The following is a 22,187-nucleotide window of genomic DNA, read 5'->3' on the forward strand; positions in this document are numbered from 1 at the left end:
GACCATCTGTGCTAACCAGACTGACAAAATCTGAACGAGCAGCATTACCTGAATGATCACTGAGTACCCGCAGAGGGGCAGCTTCGGGAGGGGGAGTGCTCACCCTGGGAAGCAGTGCGTCCCAAAGAGGTGATGAAAATAAGAGATTGACTCTTACATTCCTCCCAGGATCCCATGGAGAGGCTGGAGGTGTGAGAGAAAGAAACCATCCTCTGGCACCTCAAAGCCTGTGGCGAAGTGCACCAAAGCTGAGAGCTGGAAGGCAGTGTGTCCCATGCTGGCAGCAATTGGACTTCCAGACCAGGACTGAGGAAAAGCCGCTCTTTTTTTGGATCGCTACATTCATTCATGGGGGGAGCCCCCGGTTCTCCTCATCTTCAAGTGGCCTGTCTCAGGTTAGCTTCCCGGCCCAATCACAGGTTTCTCACAGGCCGACTGATTTCTCTCCACCGAGGACTCCTGGGTAAAGTTGAATGACTTGAAGGTCATTAGAGCATAATCGACCACCATGTGAGGAACCCTTGTGCCGCACAGTGAGGTGGTGACATGGTGCAGGGCTGAAGGGGCATGGCCCGCAGTAGTGTGGGCTCTGGCTATGAGAGACACAGATAACGCACCCGCCTTGGATAGGGGTCTCGGCTTACCCCTCCAGGTGGTGGCACCCACCACCTGAGGAACCCACTTCTTTATACCCACTGGCCCACCCAGTGGCCCACTGGAATGTCACACCCTCTAGTTGGTCCTGCAGTGAGACTTGGGGACAAGTCATCTCTAGCCACACTGCCGAAGCAGCCTAGGAAGTGCAGCCATCATGTCTGACTTGAGAACCAGACCACGCATTGCACCCCATAGGATGGTAGTAGGCCCGGTCTGTCATCTGAGCACGACAGCTTGCTCTCCGATGTTGTGATGGGCAACTTATCTCCAGTGTTATTAAGCGGAGGCATGGGTATCCCAGAGGATTAACCGACACTACCACACCAAACTTGGATTAAGTGTGCTGTGGAGGATTGGGGCCTCTACCCATACCCATCATCCAGGAGCCACCGCACCCAGAAACACACAGAACAGAGTCTTGAAAAAGACGTGTTGATTGACTGTGTTGCTATCTTAGGAAATCTGCTCATTCAATGGAAACCATTGAATGGAAATCCAATGTCACATCTTCTCCCGCACAGGTGAGTAAACTGGTTTTAGTCCTAAAATCAGGCTGGCAGAGTGTCATCAGTCTCGTGAGGTAGTCTCTAAAGTAAAATTCTAATGCTCGCTTCTCAGCAATCAGCTGATATACTCTGCTAATGCCTAATCACAGAAAACTATGGAGCTGAGCTGAGCCAATTCATTTGGCACTCACTGGCCATATTTTTTACTCATCAGATTGATTGGCCATCTGGTGAACTCCATTAGTCTGCTCCAGACACACGTTGTAGTTCCCATGAATTGGAACTGGTGAATCACTTTTTAAAACATTTGAGAAAATCATTTCATCATTAAAAGAAGAGAAAACTTGAAACCTGTCTAAATGCAATAAGGAAATAAATACAGATCAGCATCATTTCACATTTTACTCGACATGGTTAATGATTCCCTCCCATCTAGTTTAAAGGCTCGGGTCTGTTTTGCAGATCGGTAAAAGTATTTTGCTGACCATCAAGTATCACTATGGAACAAAGTGCTGAGTGCAGGTAATTAAATTTTCTTTCACACATTAAAAAATAATAATAAAATAAAAATGATAAATTATATATATATGCATACATATATATTCAAAGACTATATATGTGCTTGAGTCTGCGTTTATGTATTGTATTCTAAGCTTCTTTTCATCTAAAACAGGCAATTACGGGATGTGCACAAAAAAGAACATAAGCAAGATGAGCAGAAGGAACAAGAACAGTATGTATTTCATATATATATATATATATATATTCAAACTTTCATTCCATATATTCAGACATTTATTCTATATATGTAATATATATTAATATATTCTTCCATATAGGAAATTTTGGGATGTGTGCAGAGAAGTGCCAATCATTGAAAATGAGCAGATGCCAAAGAAACGAATGCACTGTCTGAAATGGTTTGCATGTACAGTTGTTGGCTTGCTTGTCTTCATCCTTGCACTTCTCAGTAAAGTGAGCTGCTTTATTAATAATTGTCTAAACATTTTATTGATGATGAGATAACTATTAACTCATCGATTTAATAATGTACAAAAAGATTTGTCTTACTGAAATGATCAATTTTTGTTTTTACAGACATCATTTCTGCTTTTGATAACGTTTGGAAACAATCAAACAGACATTATTCATTCAGACAAAAAGCCCACTGCTCTACTTGCCATTGGGTTTGTTCTGGTCGGGCCAAATGTTCTGCTCCTGCTAAAAAGCACATGGAAGTTCATTTTCAAGAGTGCAATCATGCCAGCTAAAAAAACAGTTTTCTGGGTAAGCAGACATTATGTACCACCATAGAACCTAATTGTTTTAGCCAAAACCTTTCTGACTTTGCCCTTTCCTCTATAGGTCCTTTGTGTTGAAATCCTGGTAGCATTGGGAGCTGCAGTTCTTACAATTGTAGCCATGCCACACTTTGACATTGTCACTAATGTGATGATCCTAAACAGTGTGAGCATTTTATCCGCAGTTTTCCAGGTGGTTGCAGAGTGCCTTGCCAAAGAGAGGAAGCGTCTTATAATGCTCCCGGTTTTATCTATTATCTTCATAGTCCTGGGTTATGTGTTGTTTTTGGTCAACTATCTGGTATTCGAAAGTTCTTTTTGTATAACAATTGGACTTGCCATCTTTGGGACCATCTGCGTTTCTATGAACTGGTGGGAAAACTACAGCACACTTTTCAACAGTTTACACCTAAAGGGGATATCCAAAGACATTGGCAAATCTCGTAATGCAGTGAACATCATCTCCAGCTTGACAAGAATCCTGATTACTTCAGCTGTGATTGGAGCTTATGTTGCTCTAATAGGTGATGGCTGGAATTCAGTCAAACTTGTCTTTGAAACGGTTGTCATTGCATTGGTTGTCATCCAGACTCTATCCTCAGCCTTGTGTCGCTGGTTTGTGGTCGTGGCTTGCAAGATGCACGCTTTGCGACGTAGTTTTTTTATGCCCATGTACTTTGCCTCAGTTATAGTTTTGGCAGTGTTTTTGTCTCCACTTGTAGTCAAGTTCCCTGTGTCTAATTACACTTCAATCCCTCTAGACAAAAGTGAATCCAGTGTAGAGTGGGTGAAGTTGTTGCTGGCCGATGCCATAAAAACTTTACTCACCAGAGACATTGTGGTAAACATGAAAACAGAAGGACTGGTCTGTTTAGGCTGTTCTGCTCTCTTCTGGTGGCTGGGACTTGTGCTTAGCACAGTTTACATCTGGTTCCTAAAGATCCATCGAATTGAAAGAACCCAAGATCTGTTTGTGCAACGCATGTATGAAGGAGCGTTTTTGGAGCAGTCCTTGTTGCTGAACACCCGTTTTGAAATCAGAAAGAAAATCAAGGACAAACAGTGGTAAGTGTTTACATTTTTTTTAGTATGCTCATTACATGGAGATTTTGTCTTTATTGGTATTTAATATGCATTGATATTTAAATATTATGATTTATTGTAATTTTAGTGTTTATTTTGTGTACAGTATATTTACTTTTTATATATATTTACAGTAAATGTGTTTCAATTACAAATATTTGAGTTTTAAAGTAGTACATACTATATGAATTTGCTCAGCAGCCTCTGAGCAATTAGAACATTTCCTTTGGATTTCTTAATATTATGTTACTTGTACTCCTCAGTGCACAAATTATCCGAGTGTTTCTATGTGCTACAATGTGGCATGAAACCTATGATGAAATGATGAAGATAATCATCTCTATGTTCAGGTAAAAATACATAGACTAAACTTACTCAACCAATCCAAATATAATTTTAAATGCAATACTTGTTGTTTTGCTTCCAGACTTGATGCATATAGGCCCAAAACTGGAAAACACAGCGATATTGAGTTTGAATTTCATGTTTATTTCGACGACGCTTTCAAGGATGACGGTAATCAAAGGGAGCGCCTTGCAAATGAATACGTTGAAATTCTTGTGGAAGTTATTAAAGAAGTTTACATGTAAGAATCATGCTTTGTTGTACGTGTTCTTAAAAGATATGCTACTGTTACATAAATAAATCTACTTATATTTTTAATTGATTAGCATTTTTAGTGAGGAGGATCCATGTGTCTTCAAGAAGATGCAACCATTACCAACCCAGAAGATCATAAGCACTCCTTATGGAGGTCGGCTGGAATACACACTTCCAAAAGGCAATGTCATGATGGTTCACCTCAAAGACAAGCAACTTATCCGTCACAAAAAAAGATGGTCTCAGGTAATATTAAACACCGGTGGCTGATCTGTGAAATTTAGCATGTGGAAATTTAGCAATTTTAAGCTTTTTCTTTCATTCATGCATACTGTAAAGGTGTAATTTTGAATGTTTTTGTTAAAATATGTTCTACGGTGTTGAACATATTTTATAAACAACAATTAATACATGAAAATTATCACAAATTTTCCCTTTAAAGATCAGTTACAGGCATTGGGTACCAAGAATTTACATTTACATTTAGTCATTTAGCAGACGCTTTTATCCAAAGCTACTTACAAATGAGGACAAGGAAGCAATTTACACAACTAAGAGCAACAATGAATAAGTGCTATAGGCAAGTTTCAGGTCTGTAAAGTCTAAGAAGGGAAGTATTAGTAGTATTAGTTTTTTTTTTTTTTTGGGTACAGTTAGTGTGATATTCAGAGAGGCAATTGCAGATTAGGAAGTGAAGTGGAGACTAAATAGTTGAGTTTTTAGTCGTTTCTTGAAAATAGCGAGTGACTCTGCTGTTCGGATCCAGTTAGGGAGTTCATTCCACCAACTGGGCAGATTGAGCGTGAGCGTTCGCGAAAGTGATTTCTTCCCTCTTTGGGATGGAACCACGAGGCGACGTTCATTCACAGAACGCAAGTTTCTGGAGGGCACATAGATCTGCAGAAGTGAGAGCAGATAAGAAGGAGCAAGGCCAGAAGTCACTTTGTAGTCAAACATCAGAGCTTTGAATTTGATGCGAGCAGCAACTGGCAGCCAGTGCAAACGGACTAGCAGCGGAGTGACATGTGCTTGTTTAGGTTCATTGAAGACCACTCGTGCTGCTGCGTTCTGGAGCAGTTGAAGAGGCTTGACAGAGTTAGCTGGAAGCCCAGCTAGTAGAGAGTTGCAGTAATCCAGTTTGGAGAGAACAAGAGCTTGACCAAGGAGTTGAGCTGCATGTTCAGATAAGAAGGGTCGGATCTTTCTGATGTTATACAGTGCGAATCTGCACGATCGAGCAGTTCTAGAAATGTGGTCAGAGAAGTTTAGTTGGTCATCAATCGTTACTCCAAGGCTTTTCACCATTTTGGATGCAGTAATGGTTGCCCTATCCATCTGGATTGAAAAGTTATGGTGTAGAGTCGGGTTGGAAGAAACTACAAGCATTTCCGTTTTTGCGAGGTTCAGCTGAAGATAATGATCTTTCGTCCAGTGTGAAATATCCAACAGGCAGGCTGAGATGCGAGCTGGAACCGAGAGATCATCAGGATGAAAAGAGAGGTATAGCTGGGTATCATCAGCATAGCAGTGGTAGGAGAATCCATGTCTCTGGATGACTGGTCCTAGAGATGATGTGTAGATGGAGAAGAGAAGTGGCCCAAGAACAGAGCCTTGAGGTACCCCAGTGTTTAGATGCTGTAGGTTGGACACCTCTCCCCTCCAAGACACCCTGAATGACCTGTCAGTGAGGTAAGATCTGAACCATTGTATAACAGTGCCCGCAACGCCCAGTGACTCGAGCGTAGATAGCAGGATCTGGTGGTTGACAGTGTCAAAAGCAGCTGACAAGTCCAGCAAAATGAGGACTGATGATTTAGAGTCTGCTTTAGCCAGTCTGAGATCCTCCACGACTGAGAGCAGGGCAGTCTCAGTTGAGTGGCCTTTCTTAAAGCCGGATTGCTTGTTGTCCATGAGATTGTTTTGAGTAAGAAAGTCCAGGACTTGATTGAACACTACTTTCTCCAGAATCTTGGCCATGAATGGAAGCAGGGATACTGGTCTGTAGTTTTCAAGTTGATTTCACCAATCATTTATGTTTCCAGATAATGTACTTGTATTACATTCTTGGCTGGAGACTTAACAAACAGTACTATGAGAAATTTGAGGCAGGTGAAGAACCGGATTTGCTTAAAGAGAAACTAAAGGTTAGAAGGATATCTTTACTGGTAGTAAGTTCTAACATATCAACCAGGCTCTGAATCACTAACTGTGTATCACATGCTCCTTAGAGAGAAAGAGAGAACACATATATCCTGGCTCTGGATGGGGATACAGATTTCCAGCCTTCTGCAGTCATGCTGTTAATTGACAGACTTAAACTCTACCCAGAGGTCGGAGCCGCCTGCGGCAGGATTCATCCAACAGGCACAGGTTGGATGTTTATTTTGGATAGACTGTGTCTAAAAGTCGTACACATGCCACTGTCCAGTATAATTTAGCTCCATCTTGCCTTAACACATCTGTCTGGCTGGTTAGGAAGTTTTAATTTGGGTTGGAACTACAATATGTGGGAAAATGGCTGTCCAGGAGCAGAATTGGACAATAGTATCTGGATGCAACTTCGATGATGCAAGCTGAGACTGCAGATGCAGTGATGCAATGTCAGTCACAATGCACTCAATGGAGCTAGTGACATCACTGCGAGGGCTAGGGTTTGGCATGGGGTTAGGTGAGTGCATTAAAAAAACATTGGATGCAGCTCAGTTTAAACTGCACTAGGTCTGCATCCAGACTCCTCTCCATTTGGATGCTCTTGGCATAGAACATTATTATAGAGCAGGAGAGGACATTTCTGGTCCTGGAGGGCTGCTGTCCTGCAAAGTTTACCTCCATGCCTAAGACCTTCCCCAATGTAATCAATTTTGTAATCATAGAGCTGACACTAAAGGACCAGCGTATCGACCCATGTTATAGGAACTATCTAAATGTGCTCAGGTGTGAGCTAAGCTGTGCTTCTTTTACTGTCAAAGCATTTAAAAATGCAAAGTGCTCAACACTGAGCATAAAATGTATGCGCAGCACCTGGCTACTCTGCCGGTATTCCACTGATAACAGAAATGTTTCTGAAGAGCAAAAAACTTTTTGCCCAAAAAATGTTCATGATCCATGTTCATGAGATCCACTCGTCTAGATACAAATCAAACAACCAACCTAAAATATCTGACTGAAAACGTATTATGTGTTAGACAGGTCATAATCATACACATACTAATAAGATCTTCTGTTTGCTTGAAGGACCAATGGTGTGGTATCAGAAGTTTGAATACGCTGTAGGCCACTGGCTGCAAAAGACTGCGGAGCATGTATTCGGTTGTGTGCTCTGCAGTCCTGGATGTTTTAGTCTTTTCAGAGGAGCTGCACTTGTGGAAGACAACGTCATGAAGAGATACACAACCAAAGCCAGTGAAGCCAGCCATTATGTCCAATATGATCAAGGTAATGTCTTTACAAATAATATCAGTTCAGGCTAGACAAGGAGTGGGCAATTCTGGTTCTGTAAGGACGCTGTCCTGTGTTGGCTAATCAAATGCCTGAAAATAAAACCTCTCTTCAGGATTTCTTACAGACATGGGTGTTCAGTTATAGAGGGAGCTAAACTCTTAAGGATAGTAAGCCTTCAAAATCAGGAGTTGCTCAACCCTGACCTAGACTAAACTAATTCCTTTGGTGTAATGTCAGGTGAGGACCGCTGGTTGTGCACTCTGCTGCTGCAGCAGGGTTGGAGAGTGGAGTACAATGCAGCATCTGATGCCTACACCAATGCTCCACAGGATTTTAAAGAGTTCTACAACCAACGCAGGCGCTGGGGACCTTCTACCATGGCCAACACTATTGACCTCCTAGGATCAGGACAACTGACATCTCAGAGGAACAGCTCTATTTCAAAACTTTATATATTGTACCAGATTATCAGCATGGCAGCTTCCATCTTGGGTCCTGCTACTATCTGCCTCATGATATCAGGTAGTCAGATTAATGTTTGTCAATAAATTGAATTCATTGTGCCATTTTAACGTACTTCCCGGTTCCAAGTGGGATTCAAAGAGGCAAGCATGCTAACAAGGATGCTAAATAAAAAACAGGCTCCATCTGCATGATGCATGAAGATGAAGGTGTTTAGGAGCCAATATTAACTCCCCCAGAAAGTTTTCTTTATTGAGCTGTTTTGAATTGCCTGTGGGCGAGGCAGTGGCGCAGTAGGTAGTGCTGTCGCCCCACAGCAAGAATGTCACTGGGCTGCTGGTTCGAACCTCAGCTCAGATGGCGTTTCTGTGTGGAGTTTGCATGTTCTCCCTGCCTTCGCATGGGTTTCCTCTGGGTGCTCCGGTTTCCCCCACAATCCAAAGACATGCGATACAGGTGAATTGGGTAGGCTAAATTGTCCATAGTGTATGAGTGTGTGTGTGGATGTTTCCCAGAGATGGGTTGCGGCTGGAAGGGCATCTGCTGCGTAAAAACTTGCTGGATAAGTTGGCAGTTCATTCCACTGTGGTGACCCCGGATTAATAAAGGGACTAAGCTGACAAGAAAATGAATGAATGATTGAATTGCCTGTTTTGAATTGGCCAGATTTTGTTCGAAATAATGTAATTTCAGTTTGTGGTTCAATTTTGTTTAACGTATACCAGGGCCTTTACCACTGATGAGTTGCAGGCATGCCAAACAGTCTAACTTGAGTAGAACTGGAGTGTAGGAATTTCAATGGTGCTGTGACCCAGCATTTAGCCTAACAGGGTTGCATCGTCTAGCATTAGCCTCTTTTTCACCTCTTACCACAAACAAGAATGTTAAAAATCATAACCTCAAGCATTAATTGCTAGTGTGTGAGTCAGGGAGTGAGATATATGTTTACATCTCTTACTACTTAGCCTCTGTTACATTAGCAATAAGGCACACACTGTTTCTATTGTCACATCTGTCTAAATGTTTTTGCTTGTTGTGCAGGAAGCTTTGTGTTCATATTCAATATGAATGAAAATACTGCCCTTGCTTTGGCGATAGTGCCCCCTACGGTCTACCTTATCCTGTGCTTCAAACTGAAATCTGATACACAGATTAGAATTGCAGCAATCATGAGCATTATCTATGCATTTCTCATGGCTGGAACAATTCTCTCTATCATCGGTAAGGACTTTTAAATGCTATTTGAAAAATGTAAAGACCTCATGATATAGTTTGATGAAGGGTTTTATTGACATGCTAGCCTTCAAAATATGTAAGGTGAATACACTCTTAAAACAATTAATGCTTTTACTTTTGCAAGAATGAATTAAACTGTTCAAAACTGGCAGTGAACAATCTTGAAAAATATTTGCATGGTAGTGTCCACTTTATTCTAAAAACATTTTTGGCATGAAAAAGGAACTACTGTCCAGCTGTACATGGGCAAACTGAAACTATGATAAACCAACTAGATTGTGCAACTAGCTAATGGTTTGCAGTGGGTTAGCGTCTATGCAGTGATATCCCATACACAGCATGACCCTAAGTCTCAGGTAGAACTGTCTTCTTGTCTTTTATTTTCAGACACAAAACAACATGGCTAAATGTACCACAGGGCCCTGTTGTTTCTTCACAACAGGTGAAGTGTGGGTTTCCTCCGGATGCTCCGGTTTCCCCCACAGTCCAAAGACGTGCTATAGGTTAATTGAATTAACTAAATTGGCTGTAGTGTATGTGTGTGAAAGAGTGTGTGTGGGTGTTTCCCAATGTTGGGTTGCAGCTGGAAGGGTATCTGCTGCATAAAACATAAGTTGGCAGTTCATTCTGCTGTGGTGACCCCTGATTAATACAGGGACTATGCTGAAAATGAATGAATGAATGGTCTTGGGTCTGTCACTATCTGTTTCGCTGCTGGAGGTGAGTAGGGATGAGCCATCCTGCCATCCACTAGTCTCTCGTCCTAGGGCCAGCATGTGAAACAGTGCAATGCAGTTTTATCAAGCACCACATGCTTGCCCCATCCAAGCATTTAGCTTCCTAAGACCACCTCTAAAATTTATGGAGGATGTGATGAGTCAGTTTGGGTGAAATCGTCATATGTTTCTGTTAGATTCCAGAATCTTCCAGAACCTCCCTCCCCAGCTGGTGGTCTGTGTTAAAGGCTCCTTTAACTGCCTGAAATAGTCTAGCACTGGATCAAATGGCCAACCCAAACACCAAGTCCACTAGCATTAAAATTTCAGTACAATCAAAATCTCAGCATCGACTAAAAGCAAACAAATTTCCTGAGGTCTCTAATATTAATGAATAGAATTACTGTACCTAAACAACCAATGACAAATACACCTCTATCTAAAGCACTTTTCTCTTCATCTTAACTCTTACAGGTGATTTAGTGAAGCAAAATACTTTTCTGACCCCTAGTGGTCTGTTTCTTATTGGCATGGTCATGCTGTATGTCATCACAGCAGCTTTGCACCCTCAGGAGTTCTCACTGGTTGTCTATGGTTTGCTATACTTCATCTGCATTCCCAGTGGCTATCTGCTCTTAGCCATTTACTCTATTGTCAACATGAACAATGTCTCATGGGGGACTCGTGAGTCCGGCAGCCAGACGAAGACTTCTGCAGTGAACAGTCTCAAGAAGAAGTTCATGAATGCCACATGCTGCAAATGCCCATGCTTGGAATATGAAGATGAAACTAGCAAGGAGATATTACCAGCAGAAACCATAACAAAAACTGAAACGTCACAAATTACCTTGGATATACAAAGGTTAGAACATGTCTACTTTGTTTTACCATGTAGGATTAAACAAAATAATCTACAAATGAGTTACCCTAAGAATACTGCTACTAATACTACTAATAATACTGTGTTCTTACAATGTAGTGCAAATGTCTTCCCAATCAGTCCTTACAGTAAGTATGACTTTCACATGTAATATTGTTAATACTGTGATATTCCCACCAACATACTTGAATGAAATCATCAATAATCCTGTTATAGGTTTAGATCGAAAACCTTGGATTCAACGTTTGCAGCCAAAATTTGGTTTTTGGTTGAAGAGTAAATCCGAATGCAAACTTTCTACAGTAAGACACATTTTTTATTATTCATTTATTCATTTTCCTTTGGCTTAGTCTCTTTATTCATCAGCAGAATGAACCGCCAATTTATTCAGCATATGTTTTACACAGCAGATAGCCTTCCAGCTCCAACCCAGTACTGGCAAACATCCATACACACTCATTCATACACTTAGGCCAATTAAGTTTATTCAATTCACCTATAGCATATGTCTTTAGACTGTGGGGAAAACCGGTGCACCTGGAGGAAACCCACTCGAAAAACAGCTACAACATGCAAACTCCACACAGAAATGTCAACTGACCCAGTCGGGAGTCAAACCATTCACTGAGCAGTGGAACACAATGTAAAACATGTTTGCAAAACATTATTGCTTATTTAATGCTTCATTCATTCATTCATTTTCTTTTTGGCTGAGTTCCTTTATTAATCTGGGGTCGCCAGAGCGGAATTAACCACCAACTTATCCAGCATAAGTTTTACGCAGTGGATGCCCTTTCAGCCGCAACCCATCACTGGGAAATTATGTTTCATACATTCAAGAACTGTTGAAAAATTGTTTTGTTTTCCTAATTATTAGACGACAGTTATTTATTTTAAAAAATCAAGTTTTCTTTAAGTAAAATAATGGTTCTGCCTGCTTCATTTTTCCCCCTGCATGTATTTAATGAAAAAATTGTATACAAATGGAGTAAAATTGAAAATTGAGGATGCAGAGAATTCATCAGATTCATCAATGCATCGTGTTGTTCAGTTGAACTGAATCCATAAAACATGACTCCTTGCGATGCACAACATGCAAGTCAGTGACTACCAGGGGCCTGTTTCAGAAAGGAGGTTAACTGAAAACTCAGAGTATTTTAACCCTGAAATGAGAGAAACTCTGGGTTTTCCGTTTCAAAATGGCAGGTTTGTTAAACTCGAGAAATCAGGGTAAGTCAAGCCTGTTTCTGAAAGAGAGTTAACTTTAACTCAGAGTCAGTTACTGTGGTAACTTACTCTGTGAATCTAACCTGGTCAGAAGCAGGTTTTATTCTCTAAACTCAGAGTTTCTGTCGGTCTCCTCCCCTTTTTTTAAAGATGAAGCGGTATTTCACGCCTTAGCCTTACGTTTCCACACACCTATTTTAATGCTCATTTTGGATACGTGCATAAAAACGATTGATAGAAACGTCATGATGCACATAACTTTTTAAAATATGCATAAAAAACGCACATAACTGAGTAGGATAAACTTTTATTCGATAGAAAATGTGCGCATAAATTACGATGGAAACACTTTTACTGAACAAATTACAGTATGTACATTAAAAAAAAGATCATGATCATATGATAATGAAAATGTGTGTAAATGGAGGCTGAGAACACTGTAACACGTCTTAAATATTGTTTTAGTCATTCTAAAATGCCTTTACAGTTTCAGTATTAGTGTATATTATTAATTACCTCCGAACGTCTGGTGCGTGTCAAGAGTCTCCGCGTCTCATGGCTTCAGACGCCCCCACGTGTTCATTGTGTTTCAGCATTGTCTTCTGACATCGAGGCGCAAGTACATTATTTAGGCTAAATAAAGAATTAATTGACGCAGCTTCTTCTACCACAGTAAATTCTGTTTTTACTGTTGATATTTGGTGCCAGTTAAATCAGGAAGTGACAATTTTTTTCTCTTTGACTCGTTGGATGGAATTTTATTCGCAGCTTTTATGCAATATTGCAGTTTTGCACATAAATTTATGTAATATATTTGGATGGAAACATAGCTATTGCCTACATTTTAGTCACACACAGAAGAACTGTACTAGAATGGCTTATGCTTTTTTAATAAATAATTAAATTGAATTCACCTTCGATATGCACTGTAACTAGATTAATGGGATTATTATTCTTTCTAAAAATTATTTTTAGTACTGCTTACCTTCTAAATGTTATATTAACCTCTCTCACTTGATCAATAAAAAAGGCAGACACACAAGTGCACTGTTAAATCATTTAAAACTAATAAATGTATAAAAGAAAGTTTAGAAAAAAAAATATATAAACGTCACAAATTATTATACTTAAATATTTAAATACTTAAAAAGTTAAATTAGGCATTATCTTGAGCAGCTGTTTTCCCACGCTAACTGGTTGATGGCTGCTTCTTTTCAAATATATACGCTCATATTTGCTAGAACTTTGCATGAGAACATCAAGTTCAGCTGGAGAAAGAAATGGTGATCTCTTTTATAAGATATTGTCATAGTCACTCGTAATGTCTGCGCTCCACTGATAATGCCTTTTTATAGTCACGGTGCGCGCGCTTAACTCTGAGTTGGTCTACTCGAAGTTGATTGACCCAACTCAGATCAGCTGTTCTGAAACCGAAAACTCTGAGTTTTTAATCTCTCGGTAAATCAACTCAGAGTTCAAGTTTAAACTCTGAGTTGTTTGAACCTCCTTACTGAAACAGGCCCCAGGACTTTGAGAGTAAAAAAAAACACAAGCAATTCAAAATGAACATCTCCTTATGATACTGAGTAGATACTGAATACGAAGTGGAATGATCAGTCTGTGCAAGAAGTAACACATTCTTTGCAATATTATTATACATTAATAATTTAATAAATACAGTTATTTAATAGTTGGTAAGTAATATTTTTACTGCTATGTTTTGATTATATGTTCTTTGTCTTACAGGATGAAGTCAGTTTTTGGATGGAAATGCAAAACAAATATCTGGAACCTCTTATGGAAAATAAAGAACAACAAGAAAAAATAGCTAATGATCTGAGAGAACTTCGAAATAAGGCTAGCCTGATAAATTCACCAGTTGCCAAAAATGGTTTAGACTACTGTTTGCTCTGAAATGGTAAAGATTTGCCCTCATCATTTTGTCTTTTTAAATACAGGTTACATTTGTCTTTTTCTTCTGCAATGCACTTTGGCTAGCGGCAACTTTCTTTCTTCAAACAATTGGTGATGCGGTCTCTATAAAGATCCCAAAAATCTACCCCAATGGGACTCATTCTTCAACAGAAACGTTGTCTCTTGATCCGATTGCGCTGATGTTTCTACTCAGTTTTGCAGTACTGCTGATAATGCAGTTTCTTGGAATGCTTTATCACAGGTAACTTGCAGACAATGATTACAGTTTAGCAATCACTGATAAAGAATATTTTTGGGGGGTATATTAAAATGTAATTTCGTTTAGGTATTTCCTTAAACCAAGTGAAGATAATATTATGAGCGTAAGGGATAAATATACATAACTGATAAGTTTCTGTTTTGTTATATAAGTATTGGTGCATTATGTCCTTTTATTTCAGAATTTACACATTAATCCATTATGTGGCTTATGCTGATACAGAAATTAAAGCCCATAGAAAGCAGTCAGAACAGGTATAAGCCAACGGACAGCCATTCTATTTGATAGTTCTTTATTATAGTGGTTTCTTCTTTTAATTTACTTTGTTCACATTTTAATAGGTTGCACAGATCGTGGACTCAAACTACCATCAAGAGACTATAGAGGATGATGGAACATTATGGTTTCAGAACCCCTCTACCATAGGACACATAACTGCTGTATAGAAGTTTGGATTTAACTCTCAAAGTCAGTCACTAATGCTGTATAAAATAAATATTTATTTAAATCTGAATGTATTGTATGTTGTAGCGTAAACTATTATGTTGGTCAATTATTTATGTATAAACTGAATTCTTAAAATAAAATATAGTGTAACTGTTAAAGAATTGGATGTATTCTATAAGATTTGGCATATATTTTTCCTTTTTTTTTAATAAGAATTGGCATATATTTTTCCACTTTATTACTATCATTTCATATATTTCCATGTTTCTTTTTTAAAAAATTGTTAACAATAAATTGAAAGTTTTATGAACATATATTAAATCTTTCATTATAAATCTGTTCTTTTGAACATACTGTATTTACTGTATAGTGTATTGAAATACAATAAACCTATCTATTTTGTTTTGAAAGTTTCCTATTCATTTAATAAGGCAAAATTCATTATAAAATAATTATTTATAAGGAACATTTATTTGTAAAATAACACACACACACACACATACACACACTTGTAGTAAGTACTTAGCTATATTTTATTCATAGAAGATAGATATTTGTTGTAACCAATTTGTAATAAGATTTTGAGGTTTTCAAAGTAACTCATTATTTTATTGTACTTGAAATACAAAAAAGTATCTTAATTTTTTAAAAGAAAGAATTTCTTAACCCTAAAGAACCCTTTAATATCCTTAATTAGGCATGTAATGAACTTACAGTACACTTACTAAGCATACTTGAAAGATTTAGCAACTTAAATTCAGCAATTTAGCAAAGCACACTAAATACACTAAAAGTTGTGCTACTGAAACTGTAAAAAAGCAACAACAGAACAACCCATTTCAACTTCCCTACAATAATCATTAACATATTTGAAGTACACCCCCAATACTGGAATATTGAAACAAAATAAGGTCATTGACATATTGACATCCATTTTTTATCGATATGTCACTGCAATTTATTTTCAGTTTGGACAGCTCAACATCGAACTAGTCTAGCCTTGATCCTTATCTCTGAAATCAGGGGTGTGTAAAACTATGTTAAAGTATGAATAGGCCACTTACTCAAAAGAGTCAAAATAACTACCTAAAAGATATAATTATACTACACTTAAGTATAGGCCAAAATATACTTCTGATTTCTTTCACTATGAGTCAAGTATGATTGTGCAATTTTAAGTATATTTATGAGAAAAACCTAAAACCTGCATTTGATAGAATAAGTTTTTCTTTATTTATAAGGAATTTAGGCTTACATGCAAATGTGGTAAACCTTGCTGGTATGCATATTGAGACAAAAGAAGGTCATTGACATTTTGACATTTAGTTGTTTTAAAAGACATGTCACTGCTTTTTTTTCTGTTTGGACAGCTTAAACATGCAATTCAGTCTAGGACTAGCCTTGATTCTTATCTCTGACATCAGGGGAGTGTGTACAAATATGTGAAGAAATGAATAGGTCACTCAATCAAAAGAGTCAAAACAACTACTTAGAATAATTACTTTTAAGTAGAGTCTAAAAAGAATTTCTATCAGTATAAGTCACGTATACTTAAGTGTAACATTTATTCATTCATTTACTTTCTTTTCAGCTTAGTCCCTTTATAAATCTGGGGTTGCCAGCTGCAACCCATCACTGGGAAACACCCATACACTTGCATTCACACCCATACACTACGGACAGTTTTAGCTTACCCAATTCACTTATAATGGATATCTTTTTAAATTTTGGGGTGAAACTCGGAGCACCTGGAGGAAACCCATGTGAACACCAGGAAAACATGCAAACTTCACACAGAAACGCCAACTGACCCAGCCGAGGCTCGAACCAGTGATTTTTCTGCTGTCAGGCAAGAGTGCTACCCACTGCACCACAGTGCTGCCCTAAGCGTAATATATATATATATATATATATATATATATATATATATATATATATATATATATATATATATACATACAGTATATATATATATATATATATATATATACAGTATATATATATATATATATATATATATATATATTTTTTTTTTTTTTTTTTTTTTTTTTTTTTTTAAGCCATTTCACCTTTAATTGACAGGACAGTACAGCGTATAGGCAGGAAAGCAGAGAGAGAGGAAAGATTGGCATAGGACCTATAGGTCGCTGTGAACACCCGAGTGCCCAACACAATCTCACGGCAATTCGTAACTTTTTCATTTAGTGGCTAATTCGTACAAATTTGTACGATCTAATTCGTACATTTTACTACGATTTGCGGATCCCCCAATGACGGTTGGGTTTAGGGGTGGGGTTAGGTGCCACGCCTCCTTTTTAAAATCGTACATTTTCTTACAACTGAACTCGTACGAATTCGTACGAATTAGCCACTAAACTGCCAAAACGTAAAATATTTACGTTTTCTCGTGAGATCAGGCTGGAGTGCCATGTGTCAACGCACCAACCACTACGCCATTGATGCCGACTGCTAATTCTTAATTTTAAGTATATTTCTGAGCAATACCTAAAGTATACTTTTGAAAGTGAATGTTCTTGACCTAATTTTAGATTTATGCACTCATTTGTACTTGTTAAACTATTAGTTAGAACCCTAATTAGGTAATTAGTGGTTAGTCCTCTATAATTATTCGCCTTGGCAGGGTCTCTAGATGTAAATGCATTTGCTCACATTCATGCACAACATCAGAAACTAACTCCAATATTTGAAACAGAAATGACAATTAAAAATTTTAGAATATCACAGCATACCAGTTTTTTTTTATTATTTGTCATTAAAAACAATGAAATTTCTGGAATAGTCTTCGTCATTTAGACGTGATATATGTCATGTCAATTTACTCACCTTCCTGACATTTTAAACACACTGGTTTCTAATGACTCAGTAATATCAGCCTACTGTCATGCAAACCCATATATCACATTTGACGTATTTTGATCTGTATATTTACTAAGTTGGCAAGTTAAAAAGACCTTTAAGACTTACCCACAGCTGGGTAAGTAACTGCACATCAAGACAAATATCTAATCACCAATATCCGTGAGAAATGAATTAATTTAGGCATAAAAGCTAGTTATAGGTGTTTGTCTGTAACAAACACTCAGGAAATCTCCAGGAACAGGAACACAAGAGCAAAGAATGTGGAATAATGTTCAAGACCAGACAGAAAACATGAGGAAAACATAAATACACTAAGACTTACAACGGGTTTCCACTAAAACGTCAAATCTGTACTCGGTGCTACCACCGCCTCAGGTCCGGGGCTTGTCAAATTTAGGGCAGAGCACACCTGTTCTTACATTGTGCTGCTTGTAAACAGCACGGAAGACATCGCGCATACACAGTACCCTGTTTAATGGCTGCTTAAAAAAAAATCAATGAATAAACACACAGTCATAACATTCTAATACACTCTCATGGTAGCCTTTATGTAAGTAATTTCAGCACAGTAATTAAGTTTATAGCATCATTTCTGATACTCTTGGCTGATCTCAACACCTTCTCTGTGCTGCTTTCAATCCAGTAATACACTGTGTGAGCATTAATACTGAACTTCCAAATGAATTAATTTAAAAAAGATGCTTGTAAGGTCACAGTGGAAACCCGCTGTAATGACAAACACAGGTACATGTGATAGAGGGAGCTAAGGCAAGTAACAAAACAAAGAAACCAAAAGACAAAAACACCTGAATTTAATCAACACAGAGGAGTGATTTATCACCATCTAAAGGGCATTTTGGTAAAAAAAAAAATTATGGCCGTCATATTGAAGAGTCATTCCAAACTAAAGTGCTCAATACCGACCACTTCAAAGGGCCCTTTGGAATGAAGGATTTTGAAAAATACAGCTGATGACTTATGGACACTTCAGGCCTTTGTCGTTTGAGCAGGTAAATTGTTTAGTGTCACGCACTGCACTCAATTTGGAAGGCTCATCCCTTTGCTCTTATAGGACCCTCTAAAGGGATGAGCATAGGGATGAGCCCTTGCGAATGGAACCCAGATACAGTCCTTGGGCCTTAACATACACCCCACACAATAAGGCACAAGATGTCTTTGGTGCGATTTATTGCTATTTTCAGACCAGGGCTACCCAAATTTTCATGTTTTGCAACACGTTGTTTAAATAGTAAATCCATTTGCGTCACTTTGTGGACTCATAGGCCCACACGGAATCTGTGCACGCAGAAATTTGCAGATTTTTAGCCCATGATTGAGTCGATGTATTTACTTGTGTAAATGTGTGTAAAGATATATTTATTAAGGTTTTAAATTGATTTCACTAATATTATTGTGATATAACAATAGTAATATTAAAATGTTCATATGATGTATTTACTATACAGTTTGTAACGTAATATAGTAATAAACTATTTTAGTAGATATATTATATGAGAAACTTGCTTTGTTTACCAATAAGTAGATCTAATTGAATTTGCATTGTAAACATTAAATAAATGTTAAGAATGTCCTTGATTAAAATGTTACGAAAATATTTTTTTTCTATATAAATATAAAAACCACTCCCTCTATGCCATCTTGATGTGGAGTTTTATATTTCAATATTTATATTTGTTTTTATTAAAACAAGTTTAGATTTGTCCACCTGTTGGGTTTTGGAGATGTATGCATCACCATATGTGGCATAAGAATAGAACGTGCGTTTTTTTTTTACTGTTTTTGTTCATTTATTTGTTTGCTGGAAATTAAAACTGAATTTAAAAAATAGTTTTGAAACAAATCTTTGCACTTAAACGAAATTAAATTTATAGACTAATGAATGTCTGAAGTGGAGTGCGTACAACACCGTCTCATTCCACTGGAGTAAAGGAGTAAAGCAAGGAGTAAAAGTAAAGTAAAGAGAAAGTAAAGAGGCAGATTTAAATAGGTATTGGATTAAAACATGCGGTGGTAGAGGGAAGCTGAAATGAAGAATAGGGGCAGGACATGACTATTTATAGGGGTTTGGTCTTATGCTGATTGAATAACAAAATAATTATCGATGCAGAATTGTCAAAACATAAGCTCATGCCCTTTCTGAAATATGTTTATAAAATATCACATACAAAATTAATTGAGACAGAATGCAGTCAAATTAAATAGCAAAATAAGTTTCCCGTGTCTGGACCAGGGATGTCCAAACTTGGTCTTGGAGGGCCGGTGTCCTGCAGATTTTAGCTCTAACTTGCCTCAACACACATGCAAAGATGTTTCTGGAAAGCCTGGTAAGAGCTTGATTAGCTAGATTGGGGGTGGAACTGAACTTTGCAGTAAACGGAGTCTGGCCTGGTCTGGATTATCTCACAGGTTATGGTTTTAGAATGTTTTTATGAATGTTTACTTTGAAGATGTTTCGGCATGGAAATAAAATGAATATTAATGAGTAATATATTATTATTAATATTATTACTAACAATAATAGCAAAAAATATGTAAATATAAAATAAAATAATAAATAATCTGTTTTTATTCCAGCCTTGCCATCAAGTGGTTCTAAACCTTCATGGGTTACTTTATTTTATTGAACACAATAGAACATATTTAGGAGAGCTGAAACCCTGTAACCATTGACTTCTATTATAGGAAAAAATACAATGGAAGTCAAAAGGTTTTCAGCCTTTTTCAAAGTATCATCTTTTGTGTTCAACAGAGTACAACAGAGTTCAAGAGACCCCAACAGACTTGTGGCAAATGAAGTGATGACAAAAATGTCAATTTTGGGTGAACTATACCTTTAGGTCATGGGTGTTAAACTGTTGGGTGTTCCTGGAGGGTCACAGTCCTGCATAGTTTAGCTTTAACCCTAATTTAACACGCCTGATCAAACAGTCCTTCAGGCTTCTTTGAAATCTAGTGGTGAGTGTATTGATCCACGCTGTGGGCCTCCAGGAGTTTGACACCCCTGCTTTAAGGGTTTTAGACGTAACATTTGCAGGACTAGCATACTTCTTTCATGCGTAAAAACAATGGCCGTTTCTTAATTCCAAGAACGCAGAGAATGGACTTGCGCACTTCTGGAGACCGGTCTTGCCAGGTGTCCTCGGAAGAACGAACTCAGGAGACTGCGAGGGCAGAGAATGAGTCCTTTGAGAAATGAGATGCTGCGTTCTTTCTGATGGTCACGTGACCTTCACACGTTTTAAATGGTAAATTATTTAAACATTAAAGCATTCATAGAATGATTTATTGTTTTTCCCCTTTTCAAAATTTATACTCTACATAAAAACATTACCAATATACTCTGCACAATATAAATAAAACTGATTTTAATACAAATTTCAGCAAACAAACACCCTTAATGTGTTTATTCATTTATTAAGATGTCCATGAAAATGTTTAGTTTCATTTAGGGAAACCCCTGAGGTAAATAATTTATATCTCTGAACTTTAATAATAAATCCAAATAAATTGCTGCACTTCCCACCTTCAGTCGCAATGACTTCTGGCAATTCCAGAGCGAGGTTGGTGCTCAAGTCTGCATTGTTTCATCCTCGATATCAAGAACACATCTGGGAAGTTTTACGCATCCTCCGTACTTGCGGACTTGAGTATTGGAATTGATCTTAGGTAGCTGATGATGACGTTGCACAAGAACACGAGGACGTAAGACTGCTGAAGAACGCATATTGAGAAACAGCCAATATGTTGCCCTATTTCTTTCCATCATGGAGGTTCAAACACATGAACTCAGTAAATTTGTTATTCTGGTTGAACAAGTGATAAACTAAAAGAGTGATTCTAAAGTAATCTTTAGGGACTTTTATAAACAAAATAACATAATTCCTTTAATTGATTCTTCTCTACAGAAAATTTACTTAGGGATCGGACAAGCCTAATACTTATCAGAACACAATGTATAGTTGTTGCACACTGGATTATTAAGTACTAAATAGTCAACATTTGCATGTACTTAGGTCCTGTCCTTGATCAGCCAGACATGCATAAGCAGCCAAAACACAGACAGCACCACCTCGAAGAGGCATATTATGTGTATAGCTGTATCTTCTGTTAAATTGGGCTCAATCCCATTTCTATTTTTTTACCCCAAACCCTTACCCTTGAACCAGTGTGAAGGGGAGGGGCTTCAAATTTTACCCCTAAGAAATGGAACAGCACTACAACACCTGCACATGTCATCATATGTGATCACAATTCATTACTTCATATGAGAATGATGACATCGACTGCTGTATTTATTCCAGTATTCCAGTATTCCAGCATTATTTTTTTTTTTATTTATCTACAGGAAATCACTGAAGGCACTGATATCATGTCATCATAATGATATAATGTGGCAATAAGTCTGTTGGGTGTACTGTGTACACTAATAAACTGTACTGTGTATTTACACTGTGACCATATTCTAAACACATGAAAATATTATACATATTATATGTACATATTGTACATATCAAATGAATTAAAAGGATAGTCCCC

At 37.8% G+C, this 22,187-nt stretch overlaps 1 protein-coding gene across 2 annotated transcripts; it reads left to right on the forward strand.

Annotated features, from left to right (window-relative positions):
- The first annotated feature begins 1,196 nt into the window (after window positions 1–1,196).
- On the forward strand, window positions 1,197–14,904 carry chs2 (chitin synthase 2). 2 transcript variants are annotated; one of them, XM_087293046.1, is made up of 20 exons: window positions 1,197–1,685; window positions 1,837–1,896; window positions 2,003–2,138; window positions 2,262–2,450; window positions 2,529–3,529; window positions 3,811–3,897; window positions 3,975–4,133; window positions 4,219–4,393; window positions 6,190–6,291; window positions 6,376–6,517; window positions 7,382–7,582; window positions 7,826–8,110; window positions 9,092–9,271; window positions 10,477–10,864; window positions 10,982–11,010; window positions 11,099–11,184; window positions 13,856–13,966; window positions 14,068–14,285; window positions 14,485–14,557; window positions 14,645–14,904. In XM_087293046.1, exons 1-20 carry the CDS (start codon window positions 1,663–1,665, stop codon window positions 14,747–14,749), a joined length of 3,750 nt encoding a protein of 1,249 aa, XP_087149172.1. In that variant the 5' UTR covers window positions 1,197–1,662; the 3' UTR covers window positions 14,750–14,904. The 2 variants fall into 2 exon arrangements, 1 of the variants encoding a protein (XP_087149172.1); XR_015514831.1 differs by lacking the exons at window positions 14,068–14,285; window positions 14,485–14,557; window positions 14,645–14,904 and having other exon boundaries at window positions 1,452–1,685; window positions 11,099–11,998; window positions 13,636–13,910.
- Window positions 14,905–22,187: the final 7,283 nt, after the last annotated feature.

The sequence above is a fragment of the Danio rerio genome, chromosome 18 (assembly GCF_052040795.2).
Source record: "Danio rerio strain M-AB ecotype USA chromosome 18, GRCz13ab, whole genome shotgun sequence".
NCBI lineage: Eukaryota > Metazoa > Chordata > Actinopteri > Cypriniformes > Danionidae > Danio > Danio rerio.